Source organism: Phragmites australis, chromosome 21 (assembly GCF_958298935.1).
Source record: "Phragmites australis chromosome 21, lpPhrAust1.1, whole genome shotgun sequence".
NCBI classification, from domain to species: domain Eukaryota; kingdom Viridiplantae; phylum Streptophyta; class Magnoliopsida; order Poales; family Poaceae; genus Phragmites; species Phragmites australis.
In genome coordinates this window covers 1,909,105-1,930,152 of record NC_084941.1, presented here as the reverse complement: position 1 = coordinate 1,930,152, position 21,048 = coordinate 1,909,105, and the positions used below count along the sequence as shown (strand labels likewise).

The window sequence follows — 21,048 nt, the reverse complement described above, 5'->3', positions numbered from 1 at the left end:
GGCCGATTTGGAGTGCAGGAAATTCAAAACAAACTTTGCAGGATTTTACGAGAAATATCTCAAATTTTGTGAAAATGGGAAAAGTTCATGAAATTGGAATCTACAACGTATCTGACCGTGATTACAATTCGTTTTACATTTTTTTTCATTCTCCAGTATAAAGATCAAAATTCATGAAATTTGACCAAAGTTTAGATCATTTTTCGTTGTAAAGCTCCGTGAATCCCATGTGTCAATGATTTTTTTTTAAAAAATAGATTTTTCATTCCTTTTGAAGTTCTCAAAATTCGTAAAGTTCCAACGAAATTTTAATCCCGATACCTGCAATCTGAGCTTGCATATCTCCAGATCAAACAAGTTCATTGCCAGAGCTTGCTGATGACGTATGCGGATGCCCCGTCATTAATTTCTCGTCTCATCGACCCCGCCGCGAGAATAAAAGGGCACGAAGAGACCGGCGCGGAGAGGAAGCGCGTCGAATCCGCCGCCGCATCTCGTCGTCTCGCCTTCGCGTCGCACGGCAATGGCGGCGGCGCCAAACCCCGTGAGCCTTGGGAATCCCCGCTCCCGCGGCGACCGCATCCTGGCCTTGCTGGCGCCCTACCTCAGCTTTGCCGACCACCTCACCCTGCGCATCGTCTGCCGCGGCTGGCGCCGCTCGTGCCGCCTCCTCGGCCGCGCGCCGCCGCCCTTCCCGTGGCTCATGCTTCCGCCGCCGTCCCCCACGCGCGGGCCCCCTGCCCCCGGCGCCGCGCAGCGCCGAGTCTTCTACGACATCCCCAGGGGGAGGACCTACGCATACGCGGTCCCCGCGCTCCACCGCTACGTCGCGAGCCGCGGCGGGTGGCTCGTCCTGGCCGCCGTGCATCCGCCGCGCCGGCTCGTGCTGATGAACCCCATCACTGGCGCGCGGGGGGTCATCGCGTGGCCGTTCGGGGAGAAGGTCATCGATGGTTTCCACGCCGTCCTGACGTCGTCGCCCGCCGACCCTGCGTGCTTCCTCGCGGTCGCCACGGACAGGCTGGTCGCGTACTGCCGCCCCGGCCGCGGCGGGGGCTGGGTCACGCTGCGCGCCCCGGGGTTCCGCTACGACACGGCCGGCAGCGACGTCCTTGCCGTCGGCGCCACGGTTTACCTCGTGGACGAGAGGAGGAAGCTCTGGCGCGCGGACCTAGCCGCCGCGGAGCCCAAGGTGGAGCGCAGGGACACGGCGTTCGCGCTCCCGCAGGGGGAGAGGAGGCTCCACTACCTCGTGAAGTCGCTCGGTCACGTCCACCTCGTGGTCTCGGACGAGCACCACAAGCGCATGGCCCTCTTCAGGCTGGACTGGCACGCGAGGATGTGGGTGCCGACGCCCGCGGATGGCCTCGGCGACCGCGTGCTGCTTCTGGGCCGCGGGTGCTCGGCGGCCGTGCCATCTTGGGCCGCCTCAGGCCGCGCGCCGGGCACGGTGCTGATTGCGCGCCAGGCGTGGGGTTTCCTGCACGTGGGCTCAGACGCTCGTGGTGGTGAGCAACCCTGGTTCTGGACTGAGTCGCGGCTGAATGCCGGGCTGGATGATCAGATGGCGCTGAAGAAGACGGTGCCGCACCGGCCGGGCGTGTTCACCGCCGGTGACTCGTTCTGGTTCTTCCCTGGCATTGATTCAACTGAATGTGCATAGGCGGCAAGATGGAAGGCTTTCCTTGATGTGGAGAAGCAGACAAGGTCAGGTTAAAATAGGTATAAGATGACTTAGATTAGCATGATCTAGCTACCTTTATACAGTTGTTTGCTCTGTCCTGGCCTAGCTAGGTAAAACATGTGCTTCCTGGTTCTACAACGCTGATCTGAGATATCTTGTGACATATGCATTCTTTTGTTATCGTCGAATTTATATGTTGTGGCATGATCATATTATGCTCTTGTGCCCTCCATTTCGCTATATTTCTCAACGCCCACCATTGCGCACAGACAAGAAAATTCAAAAGCAATGCAAAAATGAAATAAATCCCCTAGAATTAGGTTTCCCCTTGAAACATGTAAACATATCTTAATTGCTCTACATGTAGATTTTTCCCTCTTTAAGTCAGGCTTTGCATTTAAATCTCTTATAAACAAGAGAGCAACTATTATCACAAAGTGGATGGACAAGTATTGTTAGACAGATACTCCCTAGACAAGCATAGCAAAACAGATGGAGTAACGTAAATGCAAACTGTGAGGTCAAAAGGGCAGTGAAGTCCTGGTAAGCATTCCATCGAAATCCTTGTTTGCATACAGCCACAAGCAAGCATTTTTTTTCATTACTATATCAGCCATTACTGTTACTTTGGTCTCATTCAATAAAATGGGACAGGGCAGTAGCCTTTATTTCTAAAAAAAAGCATTGTTTCATTACTGCACAAAGACTGTAGTGTAGGCGTTGACTATGACATACTTGCTGGACTTGTTGACCGCAACATCAATACCATAAGATTACCAGAATCAATAAGTCATCGATATACAACATCACCTTGTCAACTTGGCACCTGGCAAGTATTCCTATGGAGAAGAATAAGGGAGCCAACAAATAGAGGAAGATCCAAATCCCCTCACAAACTGAACTCTAAATCATCCATATGTGCATATATGGTGGGGAGAATACTCTCCTCTCATCCTCTCATAATCTCTCCAAGGACTCGTTTGGAAGGCCCAAACCTCTTGTGGATCCCAGCCCATATTCCAGGGAGGGAGCCCACAGGGGAGCAATCCACGGGCGAGCTAAAGGGAGTATTTGGAAGCCCACTCGACAGGGATCTTTGGCGCGATCCACGCCGTTCCCATGGGGGAGATGTGCTTGACCTACCTAGGTCGGGAAGCTGTCCCCATCTCTCTCCGTCTGTCAGCGAGATTCGCACTACAATGCAACTTAGAAAAAAATTGTCGTCTCCACCTCTGATTCCTCTGCAATCGCCTCTGCCTCCGCCTTTGACCCCTCTCTCGCCAGCAACGACGTGAGTACCCCCCTCTCCCTCTCATGCTCCATACTCCCCGCCATTACAACGAGTTATCTACGTTGATATATGGATGGAAAGAAGCATAATTTGAATGTTGGTGCAGATTTTAGTTAGTTTTCTGTAGTTTTAATGGGATGGAGGGAACCATAATTTGAATGTATAGATGATCTTGTAATTTTGGTGCAGATTTTTTATTTTTTAATGATTTTATAATGACTTTTTCATTTTATTGTTTCTTTCTGATTTTTCGTCTTTTTTTCTGATCTTTTGGGACTATTCTTGTTCCCCGGGATTTTTACCCCCTTGTCCCCAAACAGTGGCCGAGAACATAACCCGCAGGGAAATAAAGTGCCTCTGATCCCCCTTGGGGATTTTTTTTCCCTGGGCTACTTTCCTCTTGCTCCCAAACAAAGCCTAACTCCAGTTATCTGGTGAAAAAGACAGAAAACTCCACTTCACATGTAGAATGTACCAAAATAGTGCTAACAGCCTAGCATATTACCACACAAATGGATTAATTTAGAAATTCGGCCTGCCATCTTAAAGCCCAAAATTGCCTCCTAACGGTGGAGAAATTAGAGTCACACATTACAGAGCAGTTCATGTATCAGTGATAGGAAAAACAGACAAGTTGCAATTCTCTGAAGAGCATTGGCTCTGCATTCTATTCATCCATGCGTCAAATGAACTGTGATGCAATGAGCAATATATACAGGTAAACAATCATTTGTCGACAAATGCTAATGGTACAGAATTGGGTTCCACTTCGGACGCCTGAGATTTCATTCTGCATAGGGAGTAAGGGAGACTTTTAGTTCAACCTTGCAGAGTAGATCATACTAGCCAAATGAGCAAGATGGAGGTATTTGTCTTGTTTAGGCTGAAACTTGGTTCTTTGACATTTCATCTTGTTTTGAATATTCACTGATACATATCAGTCTAGGATCAAATATTGGATGCTCATAAATGTGTAAAAGGTGAGCAGAATACGAATCAGTTTTTTCCCGCAATTGGCCTGATACCAGATGCAAGTATAACATAATATTCTAATTCTTCTGTGAGGTGTACTTACATTGTAACATTGTTTCACCCAGCACTTTATTCACCAATTAGCGGAAACTAACCACCGGTGTTATTTTGTCCTAAACATACAACTTTTCTCGGTGGAAACTAACCTGATGGTATAAGATTGCGACAGGTCAAGGATAGGTGCAGCCAATCTCCCTGTCAGCATCTCTTTCAAAGTACAAATTACCAACCACTTCTGCAATTTTCTGAAACTCCATTATGTTAACCAAATCGCCATCTTGGCTAAGGACATGTACATGCAACTCGTTCTAGTAAATTGCAAATACCTTTTTTTTTTAGAACGCGTCTGAGCACATTGTTTCATTAAGAGAAAGAAGAAGTTACACGCCACTGCACCACCGCACCAAGGCGAGTTGGAGCAGTAGGTTACATCGTCAGGATATTATACGAATACATAAGCACGACCTAAGGAGCAGCAAAGCCTGGCAACTACTACCGCTGTAGGAGTTCGAGAAGAGTCCTGTTGCTTGACTGCACCCAACACCATCCATCGTCACGGATTGCCCTGCACAAATCACCGGCCAAGGATGCCTTACGATCAAAAACCCTGCGGTTTCTCTACTTCCAGAGGGACCAGCATCCTAGAATGAAGATGGAGTCAAAACCGTGCCTGATGTCCTTCGGAAACCGCTTGCACGTTGGAAGCCACCAATCAACTAGCTCCATGTCCATCTGCTGAATGAAACAATGGAGACCCGCTGGCCTCAGCAGAAGGAACCAGACCTCGCGGCTCGTCTTCAAACTGTTTCAGAGCTATCAACAATGCACTTCTCAGGCTGCGGAAAAAAATGCATAATCTGAATATGCCCCGAAGACAATAACTTCAATTCAGAACCTCGCACATGATTGTTCAGTGTAATCTGAATCTGATACTCTGAGGAAAACAATTCAGTCTTTCCTGATGACAAAAACTTAACCTAGAATCTTGCATGCATTTGTTCAACAGAAAGGTAACCTTGGAGGGCTGCAATTTGGGATGTACAAAAATGTGATGGAACTGTCCAAGGAAGTTAAACCAGCGTTGTTAATTGTCACCAGGTGCTGAAAAATATTACTGACAGTTTATTTCAAGAAAATAAAAATATTAAGTAGTGCAAATCCCTTTTACCTGATATACGTCGTAAGCTGAATTCAAGATGAAATATGGGGTTCTGATGTTTGGAAGTGCATACTGTGGAAAGAAACACTGCATAAGAGACAAGAAGGATTAGCAAAACCGAGACTTGCCAACATTTCAGTTAGTATACCGAAGGTGAACGAAGAACCTTAAGAACATATACCAGGTATTGATAATCTGTTGAATTCAGGCAGTCCTTGTTGAAATTCTTCTCAACTCCCTACATGAAAGCTCATGGCTCCGAAACATCATTGAATATTCTCAAATTCAATTTGACAGGAGATAGTAAAGAAGCGACAAACCTGCAAGGAGACTAGGCTGCTAAAGAATTGCCGTATGGTGTTGTTCCCGGAAAAGTCACTCCTGAAAAGAAATGGCCATCAAAGTTCTTTTACACATTTTGCTCCAATCAACAGGTAGCCAGAATGAACTTTAGTTTGCTAGGCCTCCAATGTTAAGATCAAGGAAAAATCCAGCATCACTCAGGCATTTCACCGTGGCAGCGCCTCCGAGACGCTCCTTGAGGCTCTCGCAGTGGAAGAATGTAGCTAGGCCTCCTGCTGAACAACCTGAGAGCAGTACCTGAAGAATGCAAATGCAACATTTGGAAGCATAAAAGAACTGAACTCCAGATTTATTTATCTACTGAAATAACTGATGTTTATGCTGAAAATACCATGACAGGTTTTAAGGAGAATTAAGGAACCTTTTCGGCTTTTGCAAGGCCCTTCTGAAAGAGGTCACTGATGATAGCATCCCATATCCTCTGACCTCTGAAGTAGAGGACTGAAGACTGCAAAATGCAAACACCAAACAGTGAGCAAACTGCTGCAGAATGCAGGAACCTGTCTACAGATGGTAACTTGAGGCTTGATTTCTTTCAGCCAGGGAAACAAAGAAGCATACGCTATTTCTGAATACTAAATCACCGGAGAAGGATCCACCGTCGCAGTAACGCAGCTTCACAAGATTCCAGTTGTAAAAATCTGCACAATATTTTGGCTGAAGCAGATGTACGTGGACCACGAACTGAAGCTTTGTGCATTTGATTCCGGATCGAAATCCTCTAACTTCAGCACGGTAAAGTCACAGATGAACAGTAAAATATAAAAGGATGAATGGTACCCTAACTTCAAACACGGTGGCAAAATGTACCATGGCATGGTCCCGTAGCGGAAATACTGTAGCACAAGTACTGTAGCGTGTTGTAGCATCAGATCTGATACATCCGTTTCAAATCGAACGGTTCACCTCAATTTAAAATCACCTGCCTTTATCAATTGGTTGTAGGACCATGAGCTTGAATTCGTGAGAGAAATGCATGGACCTAGATAAAAGCACACTGTTCGTGCTACCTACCCGATCGGGATTGTCAATTCGCTGTCACCTTTTGCGAAAGCAAGCTGCACCACCAAGAACGGAAACATACGCTGTTGTTGCCGACTTGGCGTGTAAGAGATCACGAATCAATGGCTAAAAGTTCTGAACTCACGTCGAAATTTGGAGTGCATGGGACATTGAGTCTCAGCAATTAAAAGTTTTTTTTTGGTTTAGTTTTTAAACCGAATTCAGGGGGAGATGAGGATATTGGTCGTACCTGGATTCATCGCCGGACGGTTGCGGAGGATGGCGGTGCAGGTGGTACGCCGGCGGGCTCCCGTCAAGGCACACTGCAAATCATCACGTAGCCAGCTGGTAACCAGGTGGTGGTCGGTGTTTCAGCCACCGGTCGGGGTGGTCGGCGTTTCAAACACCAACCATTATGGGAAGAAGGAAAGAAACAGGACTTGCCTGCCCCCGTCGACACGGCGTCCGGGAGCAGGCTCTCCAGCTCCCGTCGGAGCGCTGCCGCATTCCGGCCATCCCATGCATGCTTCGGCCTCCATCAAGCTGGAGGCCTACGCAAACACGCTCGGGCTTCCGGTCGAGCGGACCATCTCCTAGTCTCCTCGCCGTCAGGGTCCTACGCGAACGAGCACCCGGATGCTGGCATTGCCCCTCGGGACTCGGGAGCGCTCACGCCTCGTACGTGTGTTGCGTGCAGGCGAGCATGTTGTTTAATTCCATCACTCGGCCATCGTTTATTTGTCTTAGTCAAGTTTGTTAGTTGCTTTCTTAGCCATAAAGTCAGCCACGTCTCTCGGCTGTGCGAGTTTGTAGAGAGCGCCGCGCCCGTCGTCCGTGCGCGTCGCGCGTCGTGCTGCATGCCCCAGTTCGTGGCGCATGCCGCCCAGTTCGGCCGCCTCGTCCGGCCTCTTTGTAATCAGTTTTCTATATATAGCAATGCAAGACAACAGAAAACGCAGCCACGTTTACGCAGCACCAAATCCACTTCGCATTTCTGCTCTCGTTTCTTTGGCTCCGGCTCGCCGCTGGCGCGGTTAAGTCCGACAATTGGTATCAGAGCTCGTGTTTCGATCAACGCCGAGCATGTCACGCAGCTCCGCGCCAGGCCGCCAGCAGCAGGACGGCATGCTGACTCCACCGCACAACAACCGCCGCCGATCGCCATCGCCACCGCCGCGTCGCCCGCGCCACCGAGCCGGCAACGTCATCGAGCGCGTCGTCGAGAAGTCGACCTCGAGCATCGTCTACCCGGTCCTCGGCCGCAACGACTACACCGACTGGTCGCTGGTAATGCGGGTGAACCTCCAGGCGGCGGAGTTGTGGGACGTCATCGAGTCCGGCGCCGGCGACTACCACACCGACCGCAAAGCTCTCGCCGCGCTCCTTCGAGCTGTTCCGCAGGAGATGAAGGCAGGGCTGGCTGTCAAGGAGACTGCGCGCGAGGCGTGGGACGCGATCCGCGTGATGCGGGTGGGCGCCGACCGAGTCAAGGAGGCGAACGCCGAGAAGCTGAGGCAGGATTTCGCCGACATCACCTTCAAACCCGGTGAGCTTGTGGAAGATTTTGCCTTACGTATTAACACCTTGGCAAATGAGCTGCGAGTTCTCGGCGATCACGTGTCCGAGAAGGAGGTGGTGAAGAAGATGCTGCATGAAGTACCGGAGAAGTTGGAGAGCGTGGCGATCTCCATGGAGACCCTCCTCGACTTGAACTCCCTATCGCTGGAGGAAGCCACCGGACACCTGCGCGCCGTCGAGCGCCGCAAGAAGAAGGCGTCCGGGAAGGATAGCGCCGGCCGTCTCCTTCTCACTGAGGAGGAGTGGACCGCGCGCATGAAGAACCGCGAGGGCAGAAGCTCTGGCGCTGGCTCCGGCGGGCGCGAGCGGCGCACTGGCGGCAAGCCGCCGCGCGGGCGCGGTCAAGGCTCCAGCGACAAAGGCGGGAAACCGTCCGCGTCAAAGGCCGGCCCTAACGACGAGTGCGCCTACTGCGGCAAGAAAGGCCACTGGGCCGAGGAATGTCGCAAGAAAAAGAGGGATCAGGCCCAGGCCCATCTGGCCCAAGAAGAAGAGGAGGACCAGTCCCTGCTGATGGCCCACGCTGTCGTCATCAACACCGATCCGCCCCCAAGTGCCCAGGCTCCGCCGCCGCCGCCGCCCGAGCGCGTCGTCGTCGTCGAGCAGAAGGTATACGCAGATCTGGGGCCCAGGGAGGAGGGAGATGATTACCTCTGGGTCCTGGACACTGGGGCCACGAACCATATGACCGGCTGCCGCCACGCCTTCGCCGAGCTCGACTCCAAGGTCTGCGGCAATGTCCGGTTCGGCGACGGCTCAGTGGTGGAGATCGAGGGGCGCGGCACCATCGTGTTCATCTGCAAGAACGGCGAGCACCGGGCGCTCACCGGGGTCTACTACATCCCCAAGCTCAAGGCGAACATCATCAGTCTCGGACAATTGGACGAGACGGGCTGCCGCGTCGACATTGATTCCGGCGCGCTGCGCATTTTCGACCCCAGCCGTCGCCTCCTCGCCAAGGTGATCCGCAACTCGGCGCGCCTCTACCACCTCCGCCTCAACATCGGGCGTCCCGTGTGCCTGTCCGCGCGCAGCTCTGAGCAGGCGTGGCTCTGGCACGCGAGGTTCGGCCACCTCGGCTTCAGCTCCCTCAAGAAGATGGCGGCGCAACAGATGGTGCGCGGCCTGCCGCCCCTGGATCAGGTGGACCAGGTGTGCGACGGATGTCTCATCGGCAAGCAGCGGCGCGCGTCGTTCCCGACGCAGGCGAAGTACAGAGCAGAGCACGCCATCGAGCTTGTACACGGCGACCTCTGCGGTCCGGTCTCTCCGGCCACTCCAAGTGGTAACAAGTATTTCCTGCTCCTTGTTGATGACATGAGTCGGTTCATGTGGCTGCGCATGCTGTCGAGCAAAGATCAAGCACCGGCCGCGATCAAGAACTTCAAGGCAGCCGTTGAGGTCGAAACGGGGCGCAAGCTGAAGACGCTCCGAACCGATCGTGGGGGGGAGTTTACGTCCGTCGAATTCGGGCAGTACTGCGCCGAGCACGGTGTCGAGCGCCACCTCACCACTCCCTACTCTCCCCAACAGAACGGGGTAGTGGAGCGGCGCAACCAGAGCATCCTCTCCATGGCGCGCTGCATGTTGAAGACCAAGGGGCTGCCGGGGTACTTCTGGGGCGAGGCGGTGTCCACTGCCGTGTTCATCCTCAACAGGGCGCCCACGCGCGCGCTCGACGGCAAGACTCCCTACGAAGCCTGGCATGGCGAGCGGCCGGCGGTTCACTTCCTCCGCACGTTCGGCAGCATCGCGCATGTCAAGGTCACCCGCCCCGATTTGAAGAAGCTGGATGACCGGAGCTTGAAGACAATATTCGTCGGCTACGAGCCTGGGTCCAAGGCTTACCGGTGCTACGACCCCATCAGCCGCCGTGTCGTCGTCAGCCGCGACGTCGTCTTCGACGAAGCAGCGCAGTGGAGCTGGGAAGAAGGAGCTGGGCAGCACTCGGAGGGCGGCGAGCCTTTCGTCGTCGAGTACACCACCCAGATCACGGCGACAGCAACAACTCCGGCAGCGACACCATCGCCCTCGCCCGCTCCGTCAACACCGGGCGCTGCATCACCAGCCGCGACACCGCATGCGTCGCCCGCGCGCACAGCGACGCCGGCTCCACCGTCGCCAGCAACACCAGTGCAGTTTGTCTCGCCGCCTACAGAGGTGCGTGATGACGAGTTGGACGCCGAGCATGACGAGGAGGCTCCGCTTCACTTCAGGGCGGTCGACAACATCATCGGCGACGCTCCACTCCCGGGGCTGGCGAACAGAGACTTCGACGAGGTCCTCAACTTCACCACCGCAGACGAGCCTTCATCATTCGGTGAAGCAGAGCAGGAGGCAAGCTGGCGTGAGGCAATGCGGGTCGAGATGCAAGCCATCAAAGACAACAAGACCTGGGAGCTTGTCAAGCTTCCTGCTGGGCACCGTCCAATCGGGCTCAAGTGGGTCTTTAAGGTGAAGAGGGATGAGAGCGGAGCAGTTGTGCGACACAAAGCGCGCCTGGTGGCGAAGGGCTATGTCCAGCGAGCCGGCATCGACTACGACGAAGTCTTCGCACCCGTCGCACGCCTGGAGTCAGTACGGGCGATGCTCGCTCTAGCGGCGCACGAGCAATGGGAAGTCCATCACATGGACGTGAAGAGCGCGTTTCTGAACGGAGACCTGAAGGAGGAGGTTTACGTCGCACAGCCGCCTGGGTTCATCGTCGCCGGCAAGGAGAACATGGTGTTGCGCCTCCGCAAAGCGTTGTACGGGCTTCGTCAAGCACCGAGGGCCTGGAATGACAAGTTAGACACCACCATGGTCTCTCTTGGTTTCCAGAGGAGCAGCTCAGAGCACGGCATCTACACTCGCAGCAGAGGAGGCAGGCGACTGGTGATCGGCGTCTACGTCGACGATTTGATCATCACCGGCACCAGCAAGGACGACATCGCGGCGTTCAAGCGCGAGATGAAATCCAAGTTCCAGATGAGTGATCTCGGCTTACTTTCGTACTATCTTGGTATTGAGGTGAAGCAGAGTGTCGCCGGGATCTTCCTGTGCCAGTCGGCTTATGCTGGCAAGGTGCTGGAACGGTGCGGCCTCGCGGCGTGCAATGCGAGCGCGGCGCCCATGGAGAGCCGGCTCAAACTGAGCAAAGTCGGCGCTGGAGACAAGGTGAACGCCACGGAGTTCAGGAGGATCATCGGGGCGCTCAGGTACTTGCTGCATACCCGGCCGGACCTTGCATACTCGGTCGGGTACCTGAGTCGGTTCATGGAAGAGCCCCACGAGGATCACCTCGTAGCTGTCAAGCGTGTGCTCCGGTACGTCGCTGGCACACGAGGGTATGGTCTGCACTACACCAAGCACGAGGAAGGCGCCCCCAAGCTGATCGGCTACAGCGACGCCGACATGGCCGGCGACGTCGACACGCGCAAGAGCACCAGCGGCGTCGTCTTCTTCCTCGGTGGGAACCCCATCACATGGCAATCGTCCAAGCAGAAGGTCGTGGCCTTGTCTTCGTGCGAATCGGAGTACATTGCAGCGGCATCAGCAGCCTGTCAGGGCGTATGGCTGGCTAGGCTCTTGACCGACATGCTCGGGGAGGAGTCAAGCGCACCAGAGCTGCGGGTGGACAATCAGTCTGCCATTGCCTTGAGTAAGAATCCCGTCTACCATGACCGAAGCAAGCATATTGACGTTCGCTATCATTTCATTCGGGAATGCGTCGACGAGGGCCGCATTGTCATCAGCTACACGGAGACAGAGCAGCAGCTTGCAGATGTCCTCACCAAGGCGCTGGGCCGTGTTCGTTTTCAGCAGCTGCGCGACATGATCGGCATCAAGGCAGGTGACCGAGTTCAGGATTAGGGGGGAGAAATGTTGTTTAATTCCATCACTCGGCCATCGTTTATTTGTCTTAGTCAAGTTTGTTAGTTGCTTTCTTAGCCATAAAGTCAGCCACGTCTCTCGGCTGTGCGAGTTTGTAGAGAGCGCCGCGCCCGTCGTCCGTGCGCGTCGCGCGTCGTGCTGCATGCCCCAGTTCGTGGCGCATGCCGCCCAGTTCGGCCGCCTCGTCCGGCCTCTTTGTAATCAGTTTTCTATATATAGCAATGCAAGACAACAGAAAACGCAGCCACGTTTACGCAGCACCAAATCCACTTCGCATTTCTGCTCTCGTTTCTTTGGCTCCGGCTCGCCGCCGGCGCGGTTAAGTCCGACAGAGCAGGCCGTGGCGCGCGGATCGGGAGCGCGCTCGGCGGAGTCGCGGAGAGCGCCGCCGGGAGTGGAGGTTGAAGGAGTAGGCAACTGGCGAAAGAGGCCGAGGCCGATGGCCAGAAGGTGGCGGAACTCCAGCTACCGGCGGCTGTGCCTCCTTGAGCCGTCAAGGGCTCACGGCCATCCACGGCGAGACGTCCGCCCACAGCGAGATCCCGAGATGTGCACGCGGCTTGTCAGAATTCCAACGCGGGCAAAATGCTCTGACGAAGCACGCTGTGCACTCTGCCCGCATCGTAGGCTACTCTGCTCTCGATGTGCATGGGCTGTGGAGCGACGATGGTGAAAGGGAAGGCAAGAAGAAGCAATCCATGGGTTTCACTTGTAATTTACCGAAGTCAATCGGCCCCGTACGGGTGGACGGTGTTTGAAATACCGACCAGGGTGGTCGTTGTTTCATTTACCGAACACCCCGGTCGTTGTTCCACTCGCCGGCGGCGGTGGTTCGCCGAAGCGCTGCCGCATTTTGACCGTCCTACGCGTGCTTCGCTCTTCTTCATCCAGCTTGAAGGCCTCTAGGAACAGGAGCAATGAACTGAACTGGCGAGACCGCCGAGCGTGGAGGTTGAAGGGGTTGGGCAAGAGACGAGGAAAGTGGCATGCGAGGAATTTTTTAAATAATCATTTTTAATTACATAAATAATACATGTTTTAAAAAAAATGGAAATAATCCCATGTCGCGCTATGGTAGCGCGAAAACAAGAAATCGCTTGACCGAGCGTAAAAATAGATGTTTTGGTTGTGCAAAGGCACGACACAGGCTCTTAGGGACATGTTTTTTGTCGGTCTGTGGCATCGTGATACCTCTTGATGTCACGCTACCATGACGCGAGTGCAATCAGATCAAATATGGACGTATATCGTTGATACTTATATACTATTTTACATTTTTTCTTAGAGTTAGACATGAATATTACCGAATATAGATACATATAGTTTCATTCACAAATACAGATTGATACGAATCGAATATGTAACGAGTCAGATACGGATAATATCGGTTACATATATATCGTATATGTTATGATCGTTCGACCATTCTAAATATAAAAGATTTAACTACATTGGTGATTCAACATGTAAATTAGCAATACACTCCTATGAGAGAAGTCATGTTGGAGCCAAGCTAGAGGAGTTACGTGTGGGTAATATACTAGTCGAAGTTATTTTAATTATTTGGACATATTAAGAATTTTGAATGAAAAAAGTCTCAACTTTAAAGTTATAAATCTCGCCGTGAGCTATAATTTTCATATAATAATTGTTTTCATCCGAATATGTATGAAGAATTTACAAGTTTCGAAAGGCAAACTCAGATCTTATTGGATAGTCTTCAAATATATCTGATTTTATTCTCGGATATTTGATATTCGATGGATATTTTTTCTCCCTGTATTCAAATCCGATATCAGGTACAACTATCTGACTCTAATATCCGAAAAAATTCTCGGATATCCGAATTTTCGATCTGAAATGCTATACAAACCCCTTCGGGCGGTCAGTTGGTCAGAAAAATTCGATCTGTTTAAACCCCTATGTGACATGACAATAATAATGTCGCTTTGCTATGGCTTAAGAACTTATTGTCGCTCTATCGAGGTGTGTCGCGTGCTATTGCCGTGGCACAGTAGCACGACAATAGGACAATTTTAACCCGAGCAATGCTAACACTCCTCTCTCACTAGCCATTTGTTTGGCCGACGCGGCTGAGAGAGAGAGAGAGAGAGAGAGAGAGAGAGAGAGAGAGAGAGAGAGAGAGAGAGAGAGAGAGAGAGAGAGAGAGAGATGAAGAAGGAGGCTGGGTTGAGCAAGAGACATAGAAGGAGCTCGGGTGGAGGAGAAGAGGAAAAGAAGAGAGAAGAGGGATGAGGAAGAAGAAGATATGTACCATTTTTTACACTCTAAATTTTGATTTGATGAAAATATGGTAGGTTAGTCACATTAGGTCTAGGGACACATGTTGGTTATTTAGGGTTAGAATCTCGGTTTGACCACATGAAAGGGGAGCATGTGGTTTGGGAGCCATACAGATAGGTGTCCAGGCGCATCAGGGACCGCGGGTTCTCTACCCTCCGTTACAGGGACAACCCGTTCTAGTTGATGAGGAAGAAGTTGGTGCTTGACGTCTATGTTGGTGACTACGCCCCACACCGCATGATGAGATAGTTCGACCATTGACAAGATTTCTTAGTAGATTGTGTCCCTCCTAGCGTGCACATGTAAGTTATAAAGCCCCATCCACGTCGATGCACCATGTTTGTTTCCCTTTGCTAACTTCTACTCACATGCAGGTTCGGGCCACAAAAGAGCCTCTTGGATTTGACTGTCAGGATGTACGTCTAGGTGACTAGATAGGCAGATGTGCTGCATGTGGTTAGCTAGAAAGACACGCCTTATGACCTCTCTATATACCATTTGTACATACGATGATACGTGCCACGGACTCACACACATCCCTCAACGTCTAGAATCCACCAAAAACCTACCAGACTAACGCCTCTAACCTTTACCCAAGGCCAGTTGGAGTTTCATTGCACGTGGTATATACAGTTTCCTTGCACTTATTGTTCATAATGTACACAATACTTTTATTTCTAACATTTCTTCCTATATGCGCTAGCCGACCACGGGAGGGAGATACACCAAGATGCGAGCAGTATCGCCAGTTGTCTTTGCGAGGGAGTCTAGTTTTTGGTGGAGGAGATGGCATAGGCATTCACACATTTGGCAGCGAAAAGTCAACGTATCATCGAGCATGCTTCGCGTCAGCATATGGACAATGTCGTTCATGACCCGTTGGCACCACATCAAGTTTTTCATGAATACTACTTTCATAAACATTTAAATTACAGTTCTATCGACTGATACTTGTTTATTTATGCACAATCTTATGCACGTCTATATAGCACTTCTCTGCTATCTCTCAGGCCTCCCAGAGTGCACAGCACACACCATTCAACGATGACACCTTCGATGCTGATACAGGAGGATAACAAGGCGTCCTACTACCCTCGTAGTTGTACGACACACCACGCAGCCAAAAGCGGTACTGTCATTTGAGCAGGACTTGCCGAGATGGGAGCGTCGAGTGCTGGATTGGTACACCCCTTTAGCCAAAGCTAAGACATATTTGATTTCTTGGAAAATTACGCTCAGAATGTTCACAGGAGGCCACTTCAGGAACTCGTTTTTATGTGCCTGCTACTGCAAAAGATGGCACATACTAGCTTAGCTTTGATTGAGAATATTCGTCCATGTTGCATTGCTAATTACTTTTCTTTTGTCCCTCAAGCATTGGGAGATGAAGTGTTTGGCATAGTCAAATTACCAAAATCATGACAACTTTAGTAAAGATAAGACAAGGACAGAGGGCATCTTAGGACAAACAACGTGGACTGTCCGAGGGAGACAACAGACAAGCCAAGCTTGTGATGTGTGGATCAGGTTAAGAATCTTGACGACAAAGTGATCAACCCATGCACCCCCCAATGGTGCTTTGTTTGTTTAGTCGATTTGCATGCATGCATTGCTGATGATGCTTTTCATAAGGAAGCACAACGTGACTCGCTTTTGCTAAATCGTTTGGAGTTTGGACTAACAAAAGGAGGCCAGGTCGCCAGAGTAATTGTAACTGATTTAGTTGCGGTAGTAGCCTAGGTAAGCAACGATCGGTTCAATTGCTCATCGAACCAAAATGGGAAGCGGAGAGGAGATGGACTGAACACGAACGACACACAAAGCAATGTTACCTGACATTTGTGTCTAATTTTTTTCAAATCCGAATTGGATTCCGATGCCCATATCAGATTCCAAACTGTATTTTATATATCTAAATTTACTTTATCTAAATTTACTTTACCAAATCATATATCTAAATTCGAATTGGATTCGGACGGTCTGGTAAACCAAGACGGACCGATTCAGAGAAGCAGGATCGGAGGTGGGACCCACGTGCAAGGCCATGTGTTAGTGACGTCATCCGCACTCCGCTGCGCAATGCATTGGCAGGATCACGTCTCCTGCAACGTCGATCCATCATCCATGCATGGCCTTGGTCGTCTGGGTTTCCTCCAGATTGTCTTTCCGTTGATTCCAGGACTGAGAAACGCATCGGTTTGGATGTTCCATTTCGCATGCAATGTCTCGTGTCCTGTACTGTAATCTAGACTCAAGCAAGCACTGCTGAATGCAGCGCAGTAACACGACGAGGATGAGCTCCTGGACTTCTTGATAGGCAAGTTCACATCGGTTATAGATATGTCAATTTATTTTTGAGATGTCAATTGAGAGACGGGGGATCCATGATTGTGATTTATAGGCAGGTTTGGATCGGTGCCCACGCTGCTCCTGCCAAAACATTGGCTCACCCACACGATTGGCCTGGCGTTTGAATGGCTTCTAATAATCGGCTTGTCTGGCCCCACATTTCCGACAGCAAGCTATTTTCTCGTGAATTCACGAACAAAACGCTGACACAAAATTTTTCGCTAAAAAGTTGGCCAACCAAGCTTTAGCGGGACTAATTCCGATGTAATCTAAATATGTCCAGAGCCTTTCTCCTCGATAGTGGTATACTTCCTAACTTAAAATAGATGATGTTTTAGAGTTCAACATATATATTAAAGTGAAAAATAAAATAACTATTTTATCATCTTTTAATATCATTAATTATATGGGACATAAGACTTGTATTGTGAGAAAGTTACTTATACTAGTAAATAATTAAGAAGTCTTATCGTTAGCAGCTGGAGGAAGAGAGCAGAGGCGCCTCGAGGTACACGTCGAAGCCTTGTTCCAAACGGATATCTTACACTTTGGTACCCCCCACCTTATGATTTTTCACGTTTGTACCCTGCTCTGGCGCAAAGAGATTTCAGGTTTCAGGCTACCATTATTTCAGCAGCCGCCAAGAACAGCACACCCTCTCCAATGTTTTTTGCGCCGTCAACACTCACACGAGAGAGAGAGAGAGAGAGAGAGAGAGAGAGAGACGCGAGGAATCAACATTATCTGCCTCCGCTGCTGCGTTGATCTGGTTCTCAGCGAGTCAAGGTAATGGCATTTCTTGGCTCATTTCTGGGAAGCGTTTTTAGTTGACTCAAGCTGCCCTTGTTTGCTCACGTCGACGGTTGAGGTGGCCAGCGGGGGATTTGGTCGATGGAGATTGAGAAATGTTGGGTTTGAAGGATGAGGGCCATGTTCTACTGGTGAAAACGATGCGTTTCTTGGGGGGGGGGGGGGGGGAGGTTCAGTTTTCACTAGTGGGATTTGATGCAGATGTGAGAATGTTGGAAGTTTCTGTATGAGGGCTTGCCTGTTTAATGTTGGGATTTGATTGGCATGTGGAAATGTTCATAGTTTTATGGGATTTATCAAGAAAGGCGGGGTTTGGTGAATGAATGAATCTCGTTTAGGTAGAAGTAGAACAGATTTTATATTGTGTCTGTGGGAAGAGATGGATTTTTTTTTTTTACCATTTAGTGATATACAGACTGCATTTCAAATTGGGTGGCGCCACTGTCCTCCTTTTCCTGTTCTGGTGAGAATAGTGTTTCTAGTTTTCTTTCTTGATGCAACTTCCCTTGAAGTTTTGCAGTAAGAAATGTTTGGGTAGGTTAGTATCTTTCCTGCACAAATTGCTTCATATTTATGTAGGTTTGCAGTTTTTCACATTAACCATTTTCCAATGATATAAGCGGATCTTTAGATGCTACATATTTATCTGTTTCCTTGAGGCTTTAGTGCAGCACCCTACTAGTCATTACTACTTTATGATTGGCTTAGTGGGAAAAAAATGATTAATTGTATGGTGTATGGACCTAAATAGCTTACTATGATTATGGTTACTTTGATGTGCAGGTTTCCTTGATGGGGAATCGTTCTCGTCAAAGAGCAGCTAAGGAAAGCATGAAATCGATCAATGAGGAAGCAGTGAGTCCTAGTAGACAAGCACAACCGAGCAGATTTTTCCAATTGAATCGTCCAGATGGAAAATTGGGAGAACCGTGCCTTGACAAGATCCCAAATTTCCACTGCAACAGTTTACCTTCAAGATATCGCGAGGCAAACCTAGAAGATAGTGTCATGCACAAGCGAGGCTCTATGTATCAGAGCTCCAGTGAGGTTAGCAGACTCAGGAATCTCCAAGAGGGGAGGAGGAAAATAAGTTCTTTACACAACAGAAACACATTTTCGTCCTTTGAGGTTATCAATTCGTCCTCTCAGCCTAGCACAAGTGGAGCTTGCTTCTTTCCGCAGCAGATTCATTCATCCGAGATAAGGTCTTCTGTGGGGACAAATCATAAGTTTCGTCAAGCTTCGAGGGAGCTTCTGAACCTTTCACTCCGTGAGATTCCTGAGGATGACTCAACGTTTGAGAAGCCACGCAGGGACTGCAATTTGTTGAAAGGTGATGTAATAGACAGTTTCCTGGAGATATCACTTGAGGAAGATACCACCGAAGGTGCATGCACAAATGCAGCCCCACACTTGCTAGAAGGCAGTTGTAGTAAAGTTACAAGATCAAATTGCCAACATTCAGTTAGTTTTTGTCCTGATAAAAGAGATGTATGTAATCTGCCCAAGTCCTTTTCCACGAAGGTTGGTGTTTTTGATGCTACATGTCCATCAGAATGTGTTAGTGGCGTTGATGGCAACAAAAAGGTTCGATCTAGTCCGTTCAAGAAAATTATTGATCCTATCATGAAGTCGAGGTCTCAAAGGAACCCTTCTCTGATGGAAATGGAAGATGCAAAATCTAGTAGTACGCCATTTGGAGGAAAAAGTAGAGTATCACGCAAATCTTTGTTAAGTGATATCTCAAGGACTGAGCAAAGTCTTGCAGCTGATTGCCAGACATGTGCAGAAGCCCAGCATTTAACGGTTACTTCATCGCCAACTCATCTTCATGCCGTTATTAAATTGAATCCCAGTAATGGTGCTTTTGGCTTTGAGTTTTGTACCAAGGGTCCAGAAGAATCGATTTATGCAAACACTTGGAAAGCTGGGAATGAACTGAATTGGATTTACACTTTCCATAGCATTGGCAAGCGAGCAAGCAGTGTGGGAAGGTCCTCCAACTCCAAGGATAGGCGTGGGTGTCTACCTCCAATTGTAGGCCAGATGCATGTGTCTTCCTATTTGTACTCTAATGTTGGAGAAGATGGTACTTTGAATAACTCAGCTATCAGCGAGTTTGTTTTGTATGACATTGCTCATGCAAGACGGAGTTCTGCTGTTGAGAGAATTCAGTGTACAGATGCCATTCAACCATCGTTCTGCAATGTTATCAACAAATCAGTCTCTGGGGATACCCGAGAGAGAAATAATCTGATGCGGCAACAAAATACTGTGAGGAATAACTCAGATGTATCAACATCTTGTCTTTGGTCCCGAGAAGATCTTCATCCTCATTTGGAGGTTGCGGCCATTGTAATCCAGGTGCCATTTCATAAAACAAAGTCCAAAGAATTGAAAGCTGGCTCGTCACCTGGTACCATCAAAGCGGTCACAGCAGGTGGGGCACATGGGTTACCGAGGGATGATGAGGCCAGCCCATCACCATTACTTGACCGTCTGAAGTCTGGTGGAGCTTGTGATTGTGGTGGATGGGACATGTCTTGCCCAATTGTTGTCCTTGACAATGCATATGATAGTTACTGGGTTAATTCTGTGATGAATGAAAGCAAACATCCTATGGAGCTATTTGCTCAGGTACACCTTATAGTTTTTTTTATCGTATAAGTAGTGTTTACTTATTTCCACTTGTTTACATTTTAGGCAGTGCAGGGATTATTAAATACGATGAAAGTAAGATTTCATATGTCCAATTATTGCATTTCACAAATGGCTGGCAGAGGCAATTAAAGATCAGTTAACACATTAAGGGTGCTATCCGATGATGCGGTTAAAGTTTCTGGATTAGTTGTTTCTTGTTTGATACTCCCTTAAAAAGCTTTGCAGCTAGCCATATACCGAGTTTATTTTGTATACACAACATTTACGTTTTCATTCTAAAGCTATATTAAACTAAATGTCATATTTAATTTATATGCTACAAATGTTGGAACAGGGTAACAAAGAAGTTCTTCCTGCCCTTTTGATGAAGGCAGATGGGAATGGACATTTCAAAGTGGATTTCCATGCACGATTATCGGCACTGCAGGCCTTTTCAATCTGCATTTCTTTGCTTCACTGTTCTGAAGCTTCTTCCGACATTGGTATCGAGAAGTTCAAGAACAAGCTATACTCCAGCTCGCTGAAGATGCTTCTCAAGGAGGAAGTGAGGCAGATAATTGATTCAGTCACAACCAAAGAGAAGAAGAAACCAAAGAGGAGGAAAGAGAAAACACCTCCATCTATCGTCGTTGACCCTCCCTTTTCTCCGATGGGAAGAGTATAGGATGTGAATAAGCAGAGCGATAAGTCAAACTCTTGGGAGTAAAAACATAGAAAACCAGGATCTTCTCATCATGTACAACCTTGTTGACCAAGTATTAGTTTTGACCATGTTCATTTTTTCTGTGAGATCAAAAGGAAAATAATCCTGTTCATAAGGATTGTGGAAGCTGGTAGGTTATAGGAGTAGAAGAAATCAAGGAAGGACATGAATTGTTGCTGCATAAATAAACTATATTGTGGCCATTTTTCCTATATGGCTATATCTAACATCACTCTGAA

At 49.3% G+C, this 21,048-nt stretch overlaps 2 protein-coding genes and 1 pseudogene across 2 annotated transcripts; 2 read left to right on the top strand and 1 right to left on the bottom strand.

Moving 5' to 3' along the window:
- The first annotated feature begins 523 nt into the window (after positions 1-523).
- On the top strand, positions 524-1,663 carry LOC133902972 (uncharacterized). The gene has a single exon (XM_062344301.1). It carries the CDS (start codon positions 524-526, stop codon positions 1,661-1,663), a length of 1,140 nt encoding a protein of 379 aa, XP_062200285.1.
- A 3,141-nt stretch (positions 1,664-4,804) lies between these two features.
- On the bottom strand, positions 4,805-7,658 carry LOC133904008 (pectin acetylesterase 9-like; annotated as a pseudogene).
- A 9,601-nt stretch (positions 7,659-17,259) lies between these two features.
- On the top strand, positions 17,260-21,048 carry LOC133903585 (uncharacterized). Its single transcript, XM_062344999.1, has 3 exons — positions 17,260-17,421; positions 18,229-20,082; positions 20,441-21,048. Exons 2-3 carry the CDS (start codon positions 18,238-18,240, stop codon positions 20,768-20,770), a joined length of 2,175 nt encoding a protein of 724 aa, XP_062200983.1. The 5' UTR covers positions 17,260-17,421; positions 18,229-18,237; the 3' UTR covers positions 20,771-21,048.

Excerpts from the sequence above, each read along its gene's own strand:
- LOC133903585 (XM_062344999.1), top strand. The coding sequence starts at position 18,238 with ATGGGGAATCGTTCTCGTCAAAGAGCAGCTAAGGAAAGCATGAAATCG. Across the intron at positions 20,083-20,440 it reads CTATGGAGCTATTTGCTCAG|GGTAACAAAGAAGTTCTTCC; the intron begins GTACACCTTATA and ends ATGTTGGAACAG.
- LOC133902972 (XM_062344301.1), top strand. The coding sequence starts at position 524 with ATGGCGGCGGCGCCAAACCCCGTGAGCCTTGGGAATCCCCGCTCCCGC.